This window comes from Pezoporus occidentalis, unplaced genomic scaffold (genome assembly GCF_034315485.1).
Source record: "Pezoporus occidentalis ecotype Australia unplaced genomic scaffold, CSIRO_AGI_Poc_V1 ctg55, whole genome shotgun sequence".
NCBI lineage: Eukaryota > Metazoa > Chordata > Aves > Psittaciformes > Psittacidae > Pezoporus > Pezoporus occidentalis.
Genome location: NW_026915888.1, coordinates 3,777,413 through 3,801,550, shown reverse-complemented (window position 1 = coordinate 3,801,550; position 24,138 = coordinate 3,777,413). Strand labels below are relative to the sequence as shown.

Genomic DNA, 24,138 nt, shown 5'->3' with positions numbered 1-24,138 from the left:
TAGAAACGAGACTGCTCAGACAGGGGTGTCCTGAAGCTTCTTTTTGTTCTAGTGAAAACAGCTGCCAATTTGCTAAGTGCAGATAAACCAAAAATGTGATGTTAGTGAAGAAATCAGTGCTGTGGAGGCTGTGAGAGGGAAGTCCCTCAATTGAGTGGTGCATTGGTGCATGCTGCAGCCCTCCAGATGCTGCAGATCCCTGGCTCTGAGAGTATTGGCCACAGCTGAGGCTGCATCAGCCCCCCATCCTTTGGAAGGGATTTATACCCAGCCAACCCTTCCCTGTCAACACTTGTCCATGCAGGTGGGTGCTGGGTGCCTCCCTGGCTCTGAAATCACTGTGCCAGGTTGGACTCCTGGGCCTGCTGCAATTGTACTCAGTGATGCTTCTGTGATGGCGTGGAAAGGTATTTCTAGTTGGTACTTTTGGCTCTTACATTGCGGTACATCCGAGCTGTGTCTGCCTGCAGCTGTGCCCTCCTTGTGAAGGTGTGTACCTGCGTTGTACAGAGTTGTGCCTGCCCATCCCTGGAAGTGTTCAGGGGCAGGCTGGACGGGGCTTGGAGCACCCTGCTCTAGTGGAAGGTGCCCCTGCTCATGGCAGGGGATTGGAACTGAGTGAGCTTTAAGGTCCCCTCCAACACAAACCAATCTGTCATTCTATGATGCTTTTATGTGGAGAACAGAGCCACCCCTGTGCCGGGGTTCCTCTGCTGGAAATCCAGCCAAACCACAAGGGCAAGCGCAGAGCCACTTTCTTCACCACTCTGCCACCTGCACAATGAGCTACCGCAATGAATCTGTGCCTCGCTTGCCTTAAAACACCTCTGCTTGGTTCCGCACTACAAACAGCGTTGACCTTTGTGCAGCAGCATCATGTAAGGGCAACAACGCCTTCTCCCTGCTAGCCTGCTCCTCTTGCCCCCTCACCTTCAGTCCTTTACCTACAGGACACGGCTGGAGGAGACTCAGCCGGGAGCAGAGGCAGCTGCTGCAGCAGCCGTCACTGTGCGCTGAGGCAGGAAGCGTGGTGGTGGAGCAGGGATCCCCCTGACGTGGCGCTGGGGGTGGCTGACTCTGCCCATCTGCAGCCCAGCTTCCTGTGGCTCAAACTACTTTATGGAAGGACTGCCAGCCATGGCTTTAACCTGGGGCTGGTGGGAAAAGGCACGGAATTCACAAAGGTTGAGGAGGTGCTTCTGAAGCTGATGCGATGCTCATGAGCTGGGATGTATGCGTCATGCTAAAACAAACTGGTAGGGCAGGAAAAATTGAAAATTCAAAGTCATTTTTTTTTCCTGTTGATTGTATCTGTAAGAAAATTCCCCTTCAGGAAGTAGTGCTAGAGTCAGTGAAGACTCTTAGTTAAAACTGCATCTGTAATGCACGGTGTAGCATTTTCCTCTGCCTTCTCCTCCCCCTCCTCCTGGTCTGGTGTTAATTGCTTTATCAGGGGACTGGTAAAGAACGCAATTGCTAGGAAGTCCCATTCATTTGCTTACCTGAGTGGTTTCCCAGTGACGGGGCCACCCTGGTTCTAGTGACTTGCAGTTTCAGAAAATTCAGGTGGAAATCATCCTCAGCTCAAGTGCCCAGTTTGTGTCATTACCCTTTAAGGCACCTTTGCCCAGGTCCACCTAACTCTCTGGCCACGGAGGCACTGAAAAACATCAGCTACTGAGATGCAGAATCAGACCTCTGCTGTTGTTGGGTTTTGTCTCTTTTGGTGTGGATGCCCAGACCCTTTAGGTGTTGGTGAAAGTGTGGGGCTCAGCAGAGATGGGTGCTGGGGCTGCCTCTGTCCGTGGTGCTTAATGGGTCCAGGTTACGGTGATCCTTAAAACCCAGACACAGATTTATGCAAAAGCTTAGAAATTCAATAGTTTTTTAGGTTTTAACTGAAATTGTTACAAACCCTCAGTAACACAATACGAAAGAACTGTATTTTCAGGCGCCTTCATATGACCCCTTACAGAGTCAGGCAGCCAAGCCAGTCTGTAACATGTAATTACTTAAATTCCTAATGAACGTACGAGCCCAGTGAGGTGGCGCTGCATTTTATGATCTCAGAGCACTGGTCCACGGTCTTCCTTATCCTGTAGAAAGCTTCCACGTATTCCGAACGGACCAGAAGCTCCACAAAATCCTCATCGTGAGTTATCACCAGAAGCTGAAAGTTACGCTGTTGGGAGCGGCTTTTTATTATCCTACAAAGAGACAGTGTGTAGTATTTATTTAAACCCCATTACTAGTGATTAGTTACTTAGTAATTAATGAGGTACTAGTGATTAATTACTAGTCCTAGTCTTAGAGGACTTGTATAAACAGAACAAAAGTATTTAACTATTGATAAAAACATCTGTTGATCAAAATGTTTAACTATTGATAATGAATGACATGACAAGGACCATCGAGCAACTTTTTTACCCACATAAAAATCCTTAAATTATTTAAGAAACCCTTTTTCCTTTCCAGATAAAGGAGAGGGAATCTAAACCCACTGCTTTGCATGTATATTTGCAGATACTAACAGAGATAACACCATCTTAAACTGTAATTAACTTCTGCCAACTGCTATTAACGTATAAAGAATACCCATCTTTAATGTTCTCAAGAAGGGATCACTTACTGCGTGAGGGCATGGGCAAGAGACTCGATGTTTTCTCGATCAAGGTTGGTAGTAGGCTCATCAAGTGCCAGTATGCCGCAGTTGAGGCAGAATGTTTCTGCCAGAGCAAGACGGATAATGAGAGAAGCAAGCACCTAAGGGGAAAAAAATCACCACCAAAATCTCACTCTTCAAAGTGTTTGCAGAGGATCTACATGTAACATGCTGTTCTTAATGCCACTACAAACCATGGGTAAAGTTTCCATAACGATGTGCTGATAGTTCATAAAATGGCAATAATTAGTGACTGAAAAGCTACATTAAAACTTCAAGTTTGAACTGAAAGAGCTGTTCTGCAAAATGATGTTGGGAAAAATACCAGAGCAGTCAAATACTCAAAACTGGAGGGATACTGGAAGTAAGGATTCCAACCTGAGGTAAGGATGCCACATCAACACCTTGCTCTGTTCAAGCCCCACCATAACACATCAGGGACAGTGGAAATCTGTACGGATGTCACTAGGTTTGAGTTACTGACCTGACGATGCCCTAAACCTGAACACAGGAGGATTTACCACCTTACCCGTTAGCTTTGTGTTATCATACCTAATCGCACTGCTACGAGATCTCCTGAACTAGTGAAAACTACAGAACCCTCGATGGAAACTGTGCTCTCAAAAATACTTTCCAGTGATCACAACTGCTGGCATCACACTTCACGATCAAAGAATTCTGAGAATGTAAGCTAAGAAACTGTGAACAAGTTTCACTCTCATTTACATAGGACTCTAACGTAACATCCTAGAGTACTTTAGGAGAGGACACATTTTTTGCCTATAGTGCTGTTTTAGAAGGTTCGGATTTCCCCTAGAATTTGTATGGAATTTTCAAACCCAAGTAAGTACCTACCCTCATGTGGGATTTAATTTGACAGCATTTTTCATATTCAAGCAACAATACATTATTCACCTTCTGATGAAGCATCCTTTCATGACTCTACTGCTGTATGCACTTAAAGGTATTGTGTATAATTTTGTTTCATTCCTTGATTTCATTTTCTACTACTGCCTGTACCATCTGGTTATGGAAAAGGCCTGGCTCCCAAGAAACAGACTGGGCAGAGAATGGATGGAGAGCAGACTAAGGAAGAAGACTTGGGGGTGCTGGTTGACAAGGAGCTTAACACGACCCAGCAATGGGTATGGTGTGGTATTTGGTGACATGAACTGAAAGGTTATGTTGAGCAGGAGACAGCAGCATAGCTTGGAGAAAAAAAAAGGTTTTTCCACCCTTAGAGGTAGATGCAGTTCTGAAAAGAAGACTGAGGGCAGCCCTCAGGACATCAAAAATAAGGAGCAAGTCAACAGACCTAAAGCTATGGGAACCTTAGTGGTAACTAGCAAGAGACAGACTGGGAGGATTTGAACTTGAGGAGAGAGAAGTTGAACTCTTCACTCCTGCAGGACTTAGACCAGTCCTCAACTGAAACAACCCCAAAATAGGGTTCAGAGGTTCAGGCTCATATATTGCACAGTGAGTAAAATCTAGACACATGAAGGGAAGCTGCACAGAACTGTAAGTTACAGCTGGAGCCACTTGTTCTCCAGGGTCACTCAGAACACATCCCTCTCCTGCATTCACCTGCAAGTTTTTAGTTCATTTTAAAAAGCAAATGTTGTTACCTTCTGCCCAGCACTACATCTTCCTCGCATATCCAGTGCTGTACCTCCCTTTACCATTACCACTCTGTAATTGTAATTTCTTCTTTTATCAGAGGCTGAGACATTCTCATCGGCATCAGAACGAATTTCTATGTACTCAATATCTGAAAACAGAAAGGAGACAGTTTTCACATTATTAAAAATACCACAGGTTACCAGGAGGTGAGGTCCAGTATGCAGCAACCACAAAAGCTCAATTCAGAACTCCCACCAATAGCTGTTTCTACAAAAGGAGTTTTTCCTAAACTGAAAGAATGAACTTGTGCAGTTCCTCTGCTTCAACAAAACTTTACCTTTAGAAAACATGGAAAAGGGAAAATCAACCCTACTTATCCTCTAACTTGCATATGTGTAATAAAAAGATTATTGTGGTGAACAACAGATGCAGCCTTTAGAATGAAACCAACTGGGTTTAGATCCTGGATCTTCCGTGTTTTGAAAAGTCTCTTCCTCCTGCAGGGCTCAGTATCAAAGGGACACCTATGGGCAAAGCTACCACAGTCAGAATCGCACATACCTTGTCCTCTGTAGGTGCTTCGCCAAAGTTCACGGATTATTTTGTTGATTTCTTCCATCTTCATGTTATGAAATGTCATTATTGCTCTAAAACACCAACAACAAACGCAAACTGTTAAAGGTGTGACCACGGACTGCCAGGGACTGGAGGCGCTTTAAGGAAGGCAGCAGCTCCCTTTCCAATCCCTAAATACCTGCACTAAAAATACAACAAAGACGAGTTCAATCTGAATGCAGAGGTATCTAAAGACTAACACACGACTGCATAAATAACCCTGCTCTCACAAACAGCTCAGTTTCAAGAAGCAGCAGAGTCATGAAGACAAAAAGATTTGCAAGAGATAATTTATGTGAGGTATATTTAAGACTGACACCAAGGAGACAAACATGATGTTAAGGCTGCCAAAACAGCAGTACTGTTACTCCTTGGTGCAGTCTCCCAGCAATGCAAATAACTGGGTCTCCATAGGAAAGGAGAGTGGAGAATTCTTCTTGAGACTATAACTTATAATCACCCAAAGAGACATTCTGACTAGAGCTGCCTTTCTCCTCAGCAGCAAGAGGAACATAGGATGTCACTATTTCCAATTTAATTCCCCTGCTTAACGTATCAGCATGACTTTAGTTCAATAATAGACAAACTCCTTATGAAAGCATTCAATAAAGGACAGGATTCCTAACTTAGTTTTTTAAAGCCAAAAGTATTCTGTAATGAAACAGTATGGTGGAAAGAAAATATACTTCTGAAATGGACTCCTTTTACATAGGCTTTTCCTACTTCCCCTCTTACAGGAAATACTTCTACCTCTTCTGGGGAATACTGAAGAATCAACTCTAATAGGATTTGTTAAGTCCGAAGAAAGAAGACCGTGTTTTCAACTGTTTACTTTGTCAAACCCAAGAATGCATTCCTCATCAATATTTATCATAAACCTCTAAATATTAAGTCAATAGAGATGATCAAGTGATAGCACAGAACACCCGAAAAGTCAGTTTTCCCAGCTACAGAGACAGCTTTCAATCTCTGGCCATTAGAGCTAACATTTCGTCTCACCGATCTTTGAGACGATTACCAATAAGTGATGCTTATCTATTCTTCTTGAAATTACCAGACTGGTTTCCTGTTTTGCCTTAAATAGGAACAATAGATGATGTGATACCACACAGAAAGATTCTGAATTCTAAAAGGGAAGTTCTTGGAGTGCATTTCCATTTAAGCTGAAAGGGAAGAATTATGCAAGCTCTGAACCATTTAGATCTTCACAAAATACATTATGGTTTAGCTTACATTTTAATTCTACGTTTAATTTTATCTTATCATTAAAACCGCTCAAAACAGGATTCCTCTAGACCATCTTTTCAACTTGGAAAGTTCTCCTCTGCTTAGTTTCTCTTCTTAACCATCATGCTGTATGCTCAACCACACTACTGCTCTTCCACGCTGCTTTTTCCGGACCCTATTCAATGCAGGAGACCAAAATTCCATACTCTATTCAAGACAAGGGTGTGCTGGGAATTCATACGGTGCCCAAATGCTTCTTTCTTTCTTTTTCTCTTTTTTTTGTCCCTAATATTTACTTCATCTTTCTGTCACTGAGAACCAGTTTTGTATTTCCTAAAACGTATGCACTGACTCCAAGATCCTTCCCCATCACCCACCAAGTTGCAGCACCTCACTGCAATTCCATTGTAACTGGACATTCAGGGCGGTTCTCAGGGAGCCCTATCTTTTACTTTGCATATGTTTACAACTGCTGAGATGCTATTTTCGGCCACTTAGCCCAAGACTAGAAAACCAGCTTCCAGAGGAAGCAGACACAATCACAAAGTTGACTACACTTTCCACCAAATGCAAGACCTGCTGCTTTTCATCTTGCCTTCTCTAATACAAGCACAAAACCACCCACAGTGGAAACAGGGGAAAGCCACCTCTGTATAGTAATATTCTTTCATGCAAACACAATTGTTTACCTCAGAAGATCACGGGGAACAAAAAATCTACCTGGTGTGTCTTATTTGTGTCAAGATACGACCAGAAGATGCTAAAATATACTGCTATAGAAACGGAAGAGTATGAGAGACTGTGCAAGAAAGACATGGGTTAATAATGGAGGATTTAAAGCCAGATTCCACCTTGCCTTAATTCGTACTGTGGAGCATTTTGAGATAATGTGAGACAACTTTTAAGAACACATTCTCCCCATTAGCCATCACAAATCCTGTAATACTTCACTTCCCTCACAACCAAAACCCACCAAGAGACAGGCAGAAAGGAAAACCACCACTAATTCTGAGACACACAAAAGCGTCCTAAAAATGCCTTCAAAACACTATAGAGGAATAGGGACAGAGGAGCAGCCTCCAGCTCCACTGCCTCCTCCATGTGTCCTCATATGAAAACTGAAGCTGAATGTGTTTGTTGTCTGGATACTCTCTAACCACCACTCAAATGTCAGTCCTAACACATACAGCCATAAGTCAAAACAGGTCCTACAGAGAGCTGAGAATAAATTCACCATGATCACTAGACTTATCTATGACTCTATTAAACTCCAGTTATTACCAATGCATTCCCTGTATGTACATTAGATACATTAACTTACAAATTTCCTACATCCTACCAATCCTGTGCAGTTTGTAGCATATTTTCATTAATTTGCTTTAACAGTTGTACCATGTCACGTTATGTTAATATTTAAATGCCAGATTTTATAAAGAGAAATCATTAAATATCTCCCAGACTTGTATTGATTTCCTATTTGTAAGTCACCCCTGGAAGTCTGAAACTGAAGCTGCTTTTGGATCAAGGTTATCATTAGTAACAGAGATTAAAACATTGAAGAATCGCCCTCAGATGACAGTACTTACTTATCAAGAGCCTTGTAATAAAGGTCCAGGTCTTTGTTCACTAGCTCTGTTGTTCTCATGACAATCATCATGTCCCTGTATTTTCCCTCTGCATCTTTGAATTGTGGCTCTCGAAGTTCCTTTTTAAACCGGACAATCTCCTCCTCAAATCCATGCTGCCGACCAAGGGCAACATGATGGTTTCTTTTCAGAGATTCGATTTTCTCCTCTAGATGTTTCTGTTCACTGTGAAACCATAACTGACACGTAAGTCTTTTGTATTGAGTGTTTCACAATTTATCAGTCAGGGTTCTAATTTGGAGCTGATGCAGGTGGCTCATTTTATTGTATCTACAGTTAAAATTATAGTCCTAACATCACTGAAATGAAGACATTATTGAAATAAAAGCATTTTTAACTTTGGGAAGAACATATTCAAATCACTATTGTGGGTGGGAGAAGCAAGTTACGGAGGTCGGACGCCAAAGTGCTGTATGTAGAAACATACAATTCATTTCAGAGGTGGAAGTAAATTAGGATGCTGAGCAAAATAAGATGAATTAATTGAGTAACCCCTAGAAAGCTAAATAAATGCTTCACATGTAAGCACCAGCATACGGCTAATTCCTTTTCAAAAGTGTTTATTATCAAAGCAATTAGTATTAAACTACTGAAGTAAATACAAGCTTTTCTGCTGAGACCTACATAAGCAGGCTGTAAATGACAACTAAATAATCTGATCCAGAGACACGAGTTATTTTTACATGTGCCTTTAGCAATGGAATTCATTAAAAAGATGGCTTAGATTGGAACAGGCACGGACACAAGTGCACGTGTGTATTGCTAGCCAGAAGTACTATGTAATTCACCGACTCATTTGTGTTGTCATCACAGGGACATTACACAAACGTGAATTTGAGGAGGAAGTGGTCTGCGTGAATGGGGAGAGAAGTGGACCAGGAAACCCACTAAAAACCCAGTGAATATCACATTCAGACACCCAGTGAATTCTTGTGCAGAACATGCCTTGCTGTTTTGAAGCCACTTACTTTTTCATTTCCGGGACTTTCATTTCTCCCATCTCCCTCACAAGTTGCTTTATATTGTCTTCAACATCTTTGAGCTCTTCATTCCTCTTCCTCAAAGTAAGATTATCCTGCAGCCACCTTTCCTGTATCTGTCGCCACAGAAAGCAAGAAGCTGTGTAATGCTTCAGTATATTGATTCCCAGTTACACAATATGAGCTCTGCACAACTCTAAAGCATGCTGCAAGCATAGAATAACCGGTGACAACAAAAATTATCAGAGTGAGAACTCATCTTGTGCTGGAAATAGGGTATAAGGAAACTAGCAGTATTATTTCATACTTCAATCTGAAATAACAGTATTTATTGTCACAGGTGAACAGATTTACTGTCACAGAGTTACCCTGTGTGTGACTACTATGCAGTGTTTCAAACGGGGCCGTAATTTAGTCCCCCATGTCAGTTCTGTTATGTTAGACAGCAGAGCAGGGAAAGACATCTTTCCTATAAAGAATGTAAACAGCATTTGAAACACATACACAGGAATTTAAGGTACATGACAAAACCTGGAGGAAGTAGCAGCTTGTGGTACCTGCAGTTCGGTACCTCACTTCAGAGGGCAGGTATCCTCCACATAAAGGCTTTTAAAATGCATCTGCTTTTGTATATACAAATCTCAAGCCTTTTTCCAGCCTAATGCACACAGAGCAGCTATTCTGACTAACACCTGATCAAGTAAATCAAGAGAAGACAAACTTTGCATCACCATGGACATAGGCAGACTTAAACCAAACCCAGAAATCAGTTTAAACTATGCAAAAATACGTTTACTCTAAACCAACACATCTACCTTTTGAGTGTCAATATCCTGTCGAATCGTTTCCATCTCTTTACTTATCTTTTCCTTCTGTTTCTCCCAGTCAGCTAACTGAGAATTCACTTCACTAAGTTCAGACTCCTTTTGCTAAAGAAATAGAACAGCAGACAGTTTAAACACAGAAGTATTTCTGATGTCAACCCTTCATTGACTGGGGTTTAGGTTACCTTTTTATAGTCATCTCTTCCTTTTTGAATATAGTTTTCTATTTCTTTCACGTACTTGTTGATATCTTTAACTTTCTCATTAATGCCATTCATCTGCAGGGAGAAGTTTTCAAATGAAATGCAGTCTTTTGTTCAAGAACTGATACACTGATACCCCCTGTATCAAATATTAGATACTGGATAACACTACTGTCAAAATACAGTTCCTTATCGTAATTCCCTTTAATTTACTTATAAAGCCTTCAGCTTCTGAAAGCCAGATGCTCCTTATCACCACGCAAATGTCTTCCAAAACAAATGGTAAATCACTCATTTGAGCTTATACAAGAGTCACTTCACCTAGGGAAAATGTGGTTGTCTCTTAGCCAGGACATGTTAAGAGTCACCCTTCCTATTCCTCTTAGGTCTATTAGGAAGGGCTTCTTAATATCACTGGTCACTAAATATGGGCAAATGTCCTTTTAACAAGACAGCCAAAGGTTAATTACAATTGAGTTCATCTCCTGACCGAGTTATGCTCCTTTTCTATCCCCAAAGCTCCACCAATCTAAAGCACTCACTAAAGTCACCATTTCCTAAAAGCAAACTTGTTGCCACAGCTTCCATCCATGCCTGAAAACCAACATATAACCTTATCTTCCAGCTAAGCCAAGAGCAAACAAACCTTATCCTGTGTTTCTTTATTACTTGTAGTCCTTTTATTCACTAGATCCTCCTTCTCCTGCTGCAGCTTTTCTAAAGTGGCATCCAAGGGAAATACCTGTTCTTTTGCTTCCTGCAAAGTAGGTGGAGAAAATCCTTTTTATTTTCTTATTCCATTAAAGAGCCATAATTTTTCCAAGTGGTAAAAAAGTCATGTGGTTACTGAGCTCTTTTTGTGTGTGTGGTTACTGAGCTCTTTTTGTGTGTGTGGTTACTGAGCTCTTTTTGTGTGTGTGGTTACTGAGCTCTTTTTGTGTGTGTGGTTATTGAGCTCTTTTTGTGTTTTCATAAACATGAAAATATGTATTAATAAATTCTGGACATTCCCAAAGATACGTAATAGCAACACCTTAAAAATACATCTTATTTTCTAGGATTACAATGTTAAATATAACAGGATTCCAAGTTTTCTCCCAGAACAACAACGCTAAGGGTTAAATGATGAGTATTTCCTACCTTGATCTCTCTGCATAAGGCCTGAACCTCAGTGCTTAACTCCACTGTTTGCTCCTGCAGCTGGTGACGACGCTGCATGTTGCTGGAGAGCTGAAGCTTTTCTGCTTTAAGCTCATTAACGGTGCTCTTCAGCTGCTGGATCTGATTTTGTTGGTCTTGCTTCAGTTTCTGGTTTAACTCAATTTTACCAGTGACTGCAGACGAAAACAGACACCGAGGGAAACAATCTGTTATTACAAACATCTTCCGCATCAAAAGTCAAGTCTAAATTAGGCCAAAGCAATCATTAAACTAAAATGTTAATGGCAGGAAGCTTGGAACGTTCTTGTCAATGCAAAAATAAAATACCAGTCTTGTAGGACCTACCTGTATCCCACAAGTGCTTTTTCTCTTGTTTTTCTTGGCTTACTTGCAGAACAGTCCTACTTAAATCAACCCCAAGCAGCTTAGCCTCCTGCTGAGCAATTTTACGTTCAACATCCCTAATATCAGTCTGAAAGTATGAGGAAAAGCACTATTACTATTGTAGTAGTGTTTAACAATGTCTTTTTCATCTCTGGCACACAACGTGATTGGGGCGCGAGGCACACATGACTCAATGCGTTCCCATTCATCCCTGCTGCTGGAGCAATGTCACATCATTATCAGGAAGGTTCTGTCAGCCACAGGCTGCTGGAATCTGGAATTCCTATTTGTGAGAGGAAAACAGCCAGTGTGGATGGGCAGGCTTTAGACACCCCAAGCCCACCTCAGAACAGCTACATGGGCTACTCATCCCCGTGCCAAGAGAACCATTGGAGCCTCAGGAGCTGCTGCCACTCGTGAAGTGCTCTCAGTCCTTTGCCTGGCTCCAGGCTCTCTCGTGGCTCTTGGTCAAGCCAAGATTTTGTGCTGGTAATACAGGCATGTAGACTGTCAGAATCATAACAGCGCAGGATTATCCATTCCCCTTCACCATATGGCACGGAATGAGGAAGATGTGACAAGATTTCAGAAGTACATAGAGTAAAAGCTGAGAATACACTGCACTATAACGACTGCGAGGACTGAAATACACTTTGGTGTACTTCCAGTCATGCTCCAGCTCTGGATTATGCCTTTCTTCCCAGTTACTATAGCACAGAACTGAACTCAAGGGACTCTGTGGTCCTCAGAAGAAAAAAATCATTGCATAAAGCTTGAAGCTTTATTAGCCCCAAGCTCACCTCTCCTATGCTGTCTTTGAAAGTATTTTTACTTTGCTTCAAAAGTCTTAAGACCTCCAGGTTTTGTCATATTATTGAATACCATTTGATATAGTAAAAGAAATTACCAAACATACCTGGTACCTTTCCATTAGAGTTATATCCTGCAAACGTGCCTTGGCACCTTCCTCCTCAGATAAAGCTGTCTGCAAGAGTGATTCCTGCTCTTCTATCTCACCCTTCAGGCCTGTCAAATCCCTGTTTGCATTCTGTATCTTGTTCCTCAGGTCCGGTATGTCCCTCGCTTGGAGTTCAACCACAGTTTGCCTTGAATAAAACACAAATCCATCAGATTTCCTTTGTCAAAACAGCAGCATAAGTTCAAGACATTCAAGATCACAAAGTCTGTGACAGGATCTAATAGCAGAAGACTAAATTTAGCCAATATAATTCCCTTAACCTTGCCCGTATTTGATGACGCTGACGTTATACACCCAGCTAAGGAAACGCATCCCTCGTGTTGGGTAAGTGAGGTGAAACAAGCAAACAAAATCTCTTTTGGTTTTTAACTTAACTGCAGCAAGGGCTCAAGAGAGGGATGAAATCCCCTGTGCAAGGGTGCCCTCTTGTGAAGGAAAGGATTTCTTGAGGCTCAAGCACCCTCACCTCCGGGCAGGAAACCTGCAGACTCTGCCCTTACTATGAATGCTGTTCATAAGCTAACAGAAGAGAAAACCAGGACTCCGACCAAACCTCTTTAGGCCAAGTGTTATTTGTTGATGCTTTGGAGCCTGTCAGTATTTTCACAGCTTTAAAAAGACAGACTAATTCAGCCTGGAAAGTGGGAAATACCGCAGGCACCTTTCCTGCACTTGTTAATGTTACCCACACTTTGTGTTACCCTGCGTGTTCAAAACACCCCCCCCAAAACCACCCAAACATCCAAACCCCAACATAAAAAGGTTAAGTAACTACAATAACAGAATTCACTCCAATCTATGGATTGTCTGTATCAGAGGCAGACATTCCCAAACAATGGAGCTGCAGCTGAGTGAACCTCAAGGAAACATAAATGGCATTTATGTTTTAATGGCGCTAGAGAAATCCACTACAAAATCCAGAGATGCCTTTCTAAAACAGGACAGTTCATATGAAACTGCCACTTCATATAAAACTACTGTTAAGGGAGATATGAATCAAGATAATTTTCAAGGGGGTTTAATACAGGTTCAGCTCCCATTCTGGCTCTACAAACTCCCATTTCAGCCTTGTTAAGACACATGTTTAAGGTGATGCGGTATAAAAAACATTTCAGTAATGGCAAAACCAGTCTGCCCATTTCAAATTACAAGGATAAGTAACAAGGAGGGAAACTGTGCCTCTATAGTGTAAATAATCAGCAGAAAATGAGCACGGAACTACTTTTTCTGTCTAACTCTCATGAGACGCCCCAAACGACCAGAAATACCAGGAATATAAAATAGTTTAACATTAAAGTCCAAAGGAGTGGAGAACAAATGCTAGGAAGATACGTAACAACTGAGAGTTCCTGATGAATTAACAAGCACTACAATCAATCCTCCTCGATGCCTGCATTACTTTCAACAATAAAACCCAAGGATGTGAAAGCAAACAGCCTGCACCAATCCAGGGCGCTAAGGACTTTACCTCAGTGGTTTCAGACTCATCATTTCATCGCGTTTCTTCTCTTTCCTTTTAAGCTCGGACTCTGTTGACTTCAGTTTGTCTGGAGCAAGACGCAGCTTAGACTGCAGATCACTGATGACATCTTGCAGCTCGGCCTCTGTTTCAAACCCCCTCTGGCAAACCGGACAACACGGCTGCTTCTCCTCCGTCAGCTGCGTGATGAACTGGGAATAAACAGCAGTGGCTCCCGCAAGCACGGCTGCGTTAAGAAGAAAAGACTTTATGTTGACTAAACAGGGCGTAATCAGATCCCATCTGTACTTACCATAAAAGAAGACAACATTATAACCCATAAATCACACAGGTAGGGAACTGAAATGGTTCTAAGTGACCTGGTTGGAATTCAGTGCTGCCCCTGAATCACCTCAAGTCCTTGCCAACCTGAATTCTTCTATGAGTGTTTTATTAAACCATGCTCATCCCTCTGCAATCAACAGCAGAAGTGATTTAGGAAAAAACAGTTAAGACACAGTAAAACTCTTTTCTGTGCCTACTGTTTGCCCTGCACAAGCAACAGATCATCTCAGTATCCATGGCTTACACTTAAAACAAGCTTTAGGAAAGGAAGTAGCTATATGCGGAGGTACCTCGCTGTTTTGAGCTCTTCTCAATTTCATCCTGAAGCTTGTTCAGATCACTGTCGAAGTCTTGGCTTCCACACACATCAGAGAGTTTCTCTTGATGAAGGGACAACTGCTCTTCTTTGTTTCGCAGCTCACTGCTGATGTGGGTTTTCTGATACTCTACTGACGCCAGTCGCTTGCTGGAACATCAATCAATGCACGGATGCTTTTGTCACAAAACCCCACAGATTTCAAACTGCTTAAGCCAAAACAAAGACTTGGGAAGTTGATCTGAAATTGATACTACAGAGCTGTTCACCAGCTCTTCTTTAGTGATGTTTCAGGGAATCCATAGCATCAATGTTTTATTGACTGAAGTACAGCATAAAGTGCTTCATTTTCATTCTCTTTTGGTTTATTGCTGCTTACTGATGAGAAGCTCATTTCTAGCAACAAAGCTATACAAAACTTTACAGAGCACTACAATATCAACCTTTTTGCCCCCTACAACAATTACTGCTTATGAGCTACTACTGAACCTCTTATGCAAAGAATGCTAGCACCCTTCTACGCGTGCTCCACACTTCCTAATTATGCCATATGCTCGTACTTAAAGTCTTGGGGGGTTGTTCTGTGGAGGTGCAACGTGCATCATTACACACTGTGGTGATCTTACCTATTCCTTCTAACAAACTCCTCTACATGATCAAACGAAATCAGGACAACGTAATCACACATGAACTTGTCACACAGTCACCAAGCACTGTGACTTACAAGAAGGTCAGAAGAGCAGCAGTCTCCACTATCTGCTTTTAGTGCTGCCTCTGACATGCTACACATGCTGTGATTTATTAACTAGCACAAACTGTGGCAGCCCTACATTGCACAAATTCTGCAGGATGCTTTCTTTGATGTCTGCAGATAGCTAAATAAGCAATCATAAGGTAACAAGTATATTAAGCATATTAAACTTCCCAACATTTAAAGTCATATAAATACTTACGGGTCATAATCAATTAACTAATACGTACTGAAGGCTGGCAAGATTATCCCTCGTCTGATTAATCTTCCTATTTTTACTATGAAGCCAGTCTTCAAGCTGGTTTTTATTTGGAAAGTATCCCAGCAGTGATGTCAGCTCCTCAGAATGTCTTGCTTTTACTTTTCTGATCTGCTCTTCTTTGTCTGCCTGGCGAAATGAAGCGTTTTGAGTTAGTTTTTTCGTATCTTCAAGCCCATGTCACTCAATGTGTTCATGCAGTTAATGGCTTCTCTGCAGTCAGACAGAAGCTTTATGTCTGATTGTTGATAAACACCTGAAAACCACACAAATCTCGAGGCCCTGTATTCATTTTATGTCCCTGTCCCATGAGATCATGATAGAAAAATTACCTTGTCTTTCTTCAGCATCTCCATTTGGGTAATAGTTGTGGTATGTAGATTCAATTGCTCCATCTCTTGATCCAGCTTCCTAAGAGCTTTGTCCAGGTTTATTTTCTCATTCTGCAGAGTCCTTACTTCCAGTTCCAGTTTCTCCACATTGCTGCTGCCCTCAGTCTTCTCCAGCTCCTTTTCCTAATCAAGAGCCCAGAAGACTTACACAGTCAATGAAGTCCTAACTAAAGGTAACAGAAGAGAGCTCTCAAGCTGCCTGGCAGCAGTGTCATTTGCTGTTACAGGAATGACACAAGATTTGTAAAGAATAGATGAAAAAGGACAAAGGCTGTGATGCTGGCATATTTTTCTGGCCCAATAATCTAAGACTGACTGACCTTATGATATTCCCCAGCTGTGGCTATTACCCTGCTTATACCAAGCAGCATCACTCTATCCTATGCATGCAGTATAGAAAAACAAAGCAGTGAACGGTCCCTGTCCCAGACGGCCCACCATCTAAACAGACAAAGCATAAGAGAGGGGATTAAAAGGGCAAGAACGCAGCAGATGGAGTAAACGTCAAGAGGCTTTTGTTTGTTTTAATGATACAGCCAAAAGGTTTTACTTCAGACTCCTATAAACGCTTTAGAAAGGTGAACTTACTGTCCTGGCAATCTCCTGCTCCAGCTCCAGAATTCTGTCTGAAAACCCCTCCAACTGCTGCAATTCGTGTATCACACTCTCCAGCTCAACTTGTTTCTTATCTTTAATGCCTGATTTCAGGTCAATGGTTTTTTCTAATCCAGTTTTCTGGTCTCTTTTTTCATCTATCTCCTTCTGTTTCATTGCTTCTTTTCGTGTAAATTCCCTCTGAAAGAAGTCAGCAACAATACACTCATTTTTTCACAGGGAAACAGCATTTAAACACACTTCTTCACACAAGCTTGTGAACAGTCACCACTGTAATACAAGCCATTGAAATATGCAGATAACTAGAACTTGTCAGGGATTTTCTGCTGAAAGGTCTCGATAGGAAGATGCAGATGCATCGCACTGGAGTGTTCTGTGAGAGCAGCTCCATTTGAAGATGACTTCAACAAACAGTTGCTTGTTTTTAAACCAGCTGCCCACTGTAATTCATCCTCAGGGTTTTTAGCTTCTCAGCAATCCACCTGCCTGAGAGGGCTGCCGAGAAAAACCTATCCAAAGAACTGCCATCAGGTCACTTGATGACCACACTGAGTTCCAAAACTCGTCCCCAAGGAAAGATTCACACAACCCATAACAAAGAATTCCAGAAGGAAAACCAGCTTCATTTCCCTCCCAACATTCTTCCTCCCAGCACCGTGAAGGCACCTACGGACCAATATCACACTGCTAACCAATACTAACCCCACTACTAAACCAACAAAATTCTCACCATCAAATGCTGTGCAGCTTCTGTATCTCTTCGCTGCCTCTCCTTCAACAAGGTGTGAAAACTGGTAATGTGCCATTCATTAAAAGGTTTCTGCTCAAAACCATCTAATTCCAGCTGTGCTGCCAAGGACTGAATTAATGAATCCCTCGTGGAGATGTGTTCTTGGTGACGATCTGCTTCCAGCTGAAGACGACCTTCACAAGACAACATGATATAAGCACCCAAATACCGAGGCAGAAGAGATACGCTGAGTTGTGACTCATTTTCTGGAAGTATTTGAAACTGGAGTATGTTTTAAACACCACAAAAAGGGTAGAGATGAAGTCTAAAATACCTCGTTCAATAAGGAGCTCCGATTTCTCACTGTTAAACCTCTGGCATTCTTTAGTGGCTCGATCCAATTCCCGCTTACAGTCTAATAATCTCTTCTCCTTCTCCTTCACTGTTTTCTGGTGGCTCTGGTACCTATCCCTTAGTTGTTCATCTGTTCCTTGAAACACCTGTACAACAAACACAAGAAGTTAACTTGATTCTGTATTAATTACATTTATAAGCCAATTATTGATGTTTTAGAAAACATATCATTTTTGCCATAGCACAATTCAAGAAATAAGAAATAAACACCTCCCATCCAGAAGTTCCATATGAAGACATACACTGGGAAAAGCCAAATGTGCTACAAGCAAAACTGGGAAAAGATCTGTTTTTCTCAGCCTGATAAAACAAATTCACCTAAATTCTTACCACCGAAGGATTTCTTCCCATTTACCCAAGAGGTTTTAGGATGGCCTGGCACAATCTCAACAAAAGACTGACCATTGCTTCTTATTTTAAGAGAAAGAAAGACAAAAATCTCCAGGGAAATGAGCAATATTCATGTCAGGAGACATCCCATAATGGTCAGTCTGGCTGTCATCAGCATATTGTGAGAGAGAAATACGCTGTTACCCACCATAGGGCATTGTTACCAATAATCACCACTATTTCCTGACAAGCCAGATGATGGAGGAGGGAAAAGTTACAAAAAGCCATTTAACCCAAATGACACAGACACTAATACAGCTTTACTGAGCTGTATTTGCAGCAGCTGCTAATATCAAGTGAGTTGCATGGGCTATGGAAATACTCTTCACCAACATCTGATGCAAAACAGAACATACACTTAGAGTGAGGCATCCTTGCCTATGGCAGGGGGGTTGGAACTAGATCATCTTAAGCTCCTTTCCAACCCAAACCATTCTATGATTCTACTTAGTTCACTGGGTAGCAAAAGACAAACCGATTGTACAGCAGAAGGGATGATAGCATGGAATTTAAGAGGCAACCTTCTCCATCTTCTGTTGCAAATCCTGATTATCCTTCTCCATCTGCCGCCTCCTGCTCTCCAGGGCCTTGACGTCGTTGTCTATCCTCATGACCTTGGTGAGATTCTGCTCGACTCTTGCCAGAGAACTCTGCAAAGGGAAGAATGCTGCAAGTAAAACATCTCACGGCTGATGAATCCCACAGTCTATTGCTCCACACAGCAGTCTACATGAGAAACTTTCACCTTATGAAGTATTTTACACCTGGGCCGGAGCAATCCCAGGCACAGCTCCAGGTTGGGCAGAGAAGAGATTCAGAGCAGCCCTGCGGAGAAGGACTTGGGGATGTTGGTTGATGAGAAAATGAACATGAGCCGGCTTCAGTGTGTGCTTGCAGCCCAGAAACCAACCGTATCCTGGGCTGCATCAAAAGGAGCGTGACCAGCAGGTCCAAGGAGGTGATCCTGCCCCTCTGCTCTGCTCTCGTGAGACCTCACCTGGAGCACTGTGTGCAGTTCTGGTGTCCTCAACATAAAAAGGACATGGAACTGTTGGAACAAGTCCAGAGGAGACCACGAGGATGATCAGGGACTGGAGCACCTCCTGTATGAAGACAGGCTGAGGAAGTTGGGGCTCTTCAGCCTGGAGAAGAGAAGCTGCGTGGAGACCTCAGAGCAGCCTTCCAGTATCTGAAGGGGGCCTATAGGGATGCTCAGGAGGGACTCTTCATTAGGGACTGTAGTGATAGGACAAGGGGTAATGGGTTAAAACTTAAACAGGGGAAGTTTAGATTAGATATAAGGAGGAAATTCTTTCCTGTGAGGGTGCTGAGGCACTGGAATGGGTTGCCCAGGGAGGTTGTGAATGCTCCATCCCTGGCAGTGTTCAAGGCCAGGTTGGACGAAGCCTTGGGTGAGATGGTTTAGTGTGAGGTGTCCCTGCCCATGACAGGGGGGTCAGAACTGGATGATCTTAAGGTGCTTTCCAACCCAAACTATTCTATGATTCTATTATTTTTCAGGGTAGGGGGTTTAAGTTTTACTTTAGTTTTCATTTTAGTTATAGGTTATCATGGTTCTAGTTACCAGCTAAATCTGAGAAAGAGAGGTTTTAAATTAAGCTATAAACCCCCAACGCTGCTACAGGAATTTCCCAAAGGATGCTCTTAAACCTCCATTGACTGTTTACAGACTAGACCAGCATCTGCCAGGGTTGTTGAGGTATGCTCGATTCTGCCTCAGAACAAAGGAGTAGATAACGCAATATAAAAGACTAAGATCTCAATCAAGAAATTCATCGAGCTTTCCCACTTTTCTGTGTTCTTTATACTTATGAACTGCTTTGTATCAAAGTCTTAACGTAATCATGATGCAAACTACCTTGAGAGGATCAAGCTGACTCTCAATTGCTTTTACATTCTCCTTGGAAGCAGCCAGCTGAGCCTCTCTGTTGCTCAGATGATCCTGGATTTCCTGTGCTTTCTCTTTATTCTGTTTCAGGTATTTCAGCTCTGTCTGGCACTCCTTTACTTTCAAGCCTTGTTTCTGCCGGACCTGACGGAGAGTTTCGAGTGCTTTAATATACCTGTAAACCAAACAGCATCTCAGATCCTATGGGCCATAGAGTAACAATGTACAAAACAACACCTTAGGCATCTTTGTCAACAGCTACATTATTAGGGAAGACAATTTCTTACTTAGGTGTTATTTAGTTACAGTAAAGAGAAAAACCTTGTTGCTGAGAAGATCTCATCAAACTTCTGCTTCAGGGCCTTCCCTTCACTTAGGGGCCAGTTGGATTCTTCTTGGTGGCAGAAAATGACATTGTTGATCACTGATTTGGAGACACCAAGGGCGCTGATCATCTCTCGATCGATTTCAGCACACTTGGAGCTCAGGCTGACCTTCTCCCCGTGCCTATGTAGCACAGGTAAAGAAAACCCCCAAAGCAGTTACTAGCGAGTTCTTGTAAAAGCAGTAAAGTGCATTTTAAGCAGTGTAATCTCATTGCAATGTACTGATTAAAAACCTTAACAAGCTCCCATTTTTAAGCACATAATTACCATTTTCAGCCCATGCATTTAACACTGTCGGAGTCTGTATCCAAGGCTATCATTACACATTTTATAGCTATGCAGAACCACCAGAGGGAATAAAAAAGATCTTGAATGCAGTGAACACACTTGTCAAATAGTGGAGATACAGTTAAACGTGGGCTCACAATGATCTGAAACTGAAAATGGTGCTGAAGGAAGCAATGCCTACATGTTCCACACAATGCTACCTTCAAGCTCTATCATCATTAATAATGATCATTATTAATATAATTTTCAGAGAAATGCAAGTGAGCAGGTAAGTATTTCCTAAAGCAGTGGCTATCAAATGGAGGAATTTCTTAATCAACTAATAAAGGGATATAACTACATCTAAGAGCACTGGTGGCTACTTCAATGAATACATTATTAAGTTTTCTCTTGTCTTACACACAAAAATACATAAACCCCAAGCTGATCTCCACGCCAAAGTAAGGAAGCAAACCTTGACAACTTACTTTGTTCTAGTAATGACAGATTCAAGGGTTTTAAATTCTGGTTTCTTGGCTTTCTGGGAGCAAACCATGGATCGCTGCACAGCTACGAGCTCTCCATTGACATCTCGAAACTGCAGTCGAATCTGAGCTCGAACATCTGTTTCATTGGCAACCTTCAGTAGAAACAAAATACTGAGTAAGGGGAATTCTTGTCAATGCTCACATGCAAATGGACATTCCAGCTGTGGATAATGTTCCGATGTCCCCCAGCTCCCTGTTTTTCCTGAAGCAACGCAGTCAGCTCATGTCTGCTTAGAACTTGAGCATCCCTGTTTCCATCACAAACCTGAGTGCAGTGAAGTATTTTACTTAGGAATATACACACATTCAATCTAATCACTGTGACTTTTACCTTTGGATCGTGAACAAATGAGTTCCCTTTGGTGCCAGGAGGAAAATCTCCGGTGGATATGTATTTAAGACATTCAATGATAGTCTGTGAAAACAGAAACAAGTATATAGCTATAATGGCAATTTAGAGGGAACAAGCTGGACTGCAGGCAAAACCACCCAAATAGTTACAAACGGGTTAAATATGCGAGGAGAGAGAAATATGAAACAACATTCTCTTTCCTGAGTATCACGACAATATGGTCCTTGGCAAAATTAGCTTTAACCAGGATCTGGGTCAATTCCTTATGAAAATATCAACCAGTGTCCGTAAAACCCAGGCATGAAAGCAAATCTCGAATAATGCTAAACACAGTATTTGCAGTGAACAGCAAGATTTCTGCAGCATCATTAATATCCTGCTGTAGAGATCACTATTTGCATTTTGAGGCCTTTCAGACCCATTTACAGCTCGAAGCCATACATATGCCAAGCCTTACCGTTTTCCCTGCACCATTCGGTCCCACTAAAATAGTTAACGGATTAAAAAAGCTGATAATTTGTTTGTCCTTATCCTCCACACCAAAACTCCTCACTCCGAGGATACTCATTTTCTCAATCCGTGACATTTCTACGGCGCTTCCCCTCCTCCAGGGTGAACGTTAGAAAGCCTGCAAAATAAAACCTTGTGAGAAGCGCAGAAGGCAAAAATCACAGCGCCTCACTGAAAGCGCACAAGGCATCTATGCAAGCATAAAATATTAGGGCTGCCTTTAAAATCACAGCTGAGACTCTTCAGTAATGGCTCAAGTAACACAACAGATAAGGCAAAACTCCTGTTTTTTAACCAGAGAAGCTGTGGCTGCCCCATCCCTGGCAGTGTTCAAGGCCAGGCTGGACACGGGGGCTTGGAGCAAGCTGCTCTAGCGGAAGGTGTCCCTGCCCGTGGCAGGGGTTGGAACTGGATGAGCTTTAAGCTCCAGTCCAACGCAAACCAGGCTTGGATCCTGTGATTTGTTTTAACCCGGGAAGCTACCCAACTCCAAGCTATGAGCAGCGTCACACTATTTACCACTAGACCAAGAACAGCGGCCAAAACCAAGCCTTTACTCCACATCACAAAAGCCTCACACGTGCTTTCAGAATGCCCCAAATACAACACGAGGCCCCAGGACTGATTCTCTTTAAAAATTCCAGTGTAGCACCGCAACGCTACGAGAGCTTCACTCCAGCCGCTGCTCCCCACAGGGCCGCATTCAGACTCTCACGGGACACCCCGGTTAACCCTGTCCCGACACGGCGTGGCAGGGGAAGATAAAAAGCAGGGGACAGCGCAGCCACCGCTGGACGGCCGAGCACAACCCACGGGTGGGGGGGAGCCGATGGAGCCAACTGCCCCCCCCCGGGGCCGCGCTGCCCACGCCGCACACGTGCATTCCAAGCCCGTGGACTGCGATGCGCTCCCGAAGGCCGAAGGAGCGCGGCTCGGCGCCCACGCTGCGCCCCGACGGCTCCCCCCGGCCCCGCCGCCTGCCGAGCCCCCGCCAGGCCACGGCTGCGGTGGGAGGCACCGGGCGGAAAAGGGCATTTCCTGGGCAGAGGCGGCAGCGCGGGGGGGGTTTCCCCGCCCGGAGCCCGCTGCAGAGCGAGGAGGGGGGAGATGAACGGGACGTTCCCCAGGGAGCGGCGATGGCACCGCGGCGGCGGCGGCGGGAGCGGCCCCCCCCCTCCCCGAGCCCGTTAATACCCCCTAAGCCCCCAGCCCGCTCACCTCCGCTCCCCGCCGTCCTCCCGCGCTCCCCAGCAGCCACCGCGGCCGCCGCCGCTCCGCCCCGGCTCAAGACCGCCCCTCGCTGCGGGCGCCGCGGCCGCGTTCGCGTTCGCATCTCTGCGGTGAGCGGAGAGTGAGGAAGGGTGGGGGAAGCGCGGTGCTGCCCGGCCCTTGTGCGCCTGGAACCACAGCGAGGCTCGGCTGGAAGGGAGCTTAAAGCTCCTCCAGCTCCAGCCCCTGCCACGGGCAGGGACCCCTTCCATAGAGCAGCTTGCTCCAAGCCCCTGTGTCCAGCCTGGCCTTGAACACTGCCAGGGATGGGGCAGCCACAGCTTCTCTGGGCACCCTGTGCCAGCGCCTCAGCACCCTCACAGGGAAGAGCTTCTGCCTAAGAGCTCATCTCAGTCTCCCCTCGGGCAGGTTAAAGCCATTCCCCTTGGCCTGTCCCTACATCCCTTGTCCCAAGCCCCTCTCCAGCTTTCCTGCAGCCCCTTTAGGCACTGGAGCTGCTCTCAGGTCTCCCCTTCAGGAGCCTTCTCTTCTCCAGGCTGACCCAGCCCAGCTCTCTCAGCCTGGCTCCAGAGCAGAGCTGCTCCAGCCCTCGCAGCATCTCCATGGCCTCCTCTGGCCTCGCTCCAGCAGCAAGCACTTTGATTAAAACTACAGAACAATAATAAAATTCTCATTCAAGATGAACGGGCTCTGGCAATGCCAGTGCTGTTGGCAGCGGTGTGTGCTCTAGTTTTTCCAGCAATAGGATGAGTCCTTGGGGCTGTGGGTTAGCGGTGGTTCACCATGACGCTGTTGGTAGTGTAAGTGTGATACATCCCTCTCACTGTGACAGATGAGAGTCAGGAAATGGTTTACAAACCTGAGGTGCTTTTTGATCTGGTAATTCACTTTCCTCGGTAGGAAATCTACAACCCAAACTGCAGAAATTCCACATCAGTCTCAGTGCAGGAAGAGAATGTAG

At 43.6% G+C, this 24,138-nt stretch overlaps 1 protein-coding gene across 1 annotated transcript; it reads right to left on the bottom strand.

Annotated features, from left to right (window-relative positions):
- Positions 1-1,767: 1,767 nt before the first annotated feature.
- Positions 1,768-23,224, bottom strand: RAD50 (RAD50 double strand break repair protein). Its single transcript, XM_062638149.1, has 26 exons — positions 23,166-23,224; positions 21,895-22,065; positions 21,417-21,500; positions 21,026-21,177; positions 20,206-20,391; positions 19,855-20,059; positions 18,497-18,625; positions 17,506-17,671; positions 17,172-17,365; positions 16,415-16,621; positions 15,767-15,949; positions 15,406-15,563; positions 14,399-14,574; positions 13,773-14,010; positions 12,242-12,431; positions 11,287-11,413; positions 10,921-11,114; positions 10,427-10,537; positions 9,763-9,855; positions 9,569-9,682; positions 8,742-8,869; positions 7,714-7,938; positions 4,847-4,932; positions 4,291-4,433; positions 2,630-2,763; positions 1,768-2,207 (listed from the first exon to the last, which is right to left on the bottom strand). The coding sequence occupies exons 2-26, from the start codon at positions 22,021-22,023 to the stop codon at positions 2,021-2,023; spliced, it is 3,939 nt and encodes a 1,312-aa protein (XP_062494133.1). The 5' UTR covers positions 22,024-22,065; positions 23,166-23,224; the 3' UTR covers positions 1,768-2,020.
- Positions 23,225-24,138: the final 914 nt, after the last annotated feature.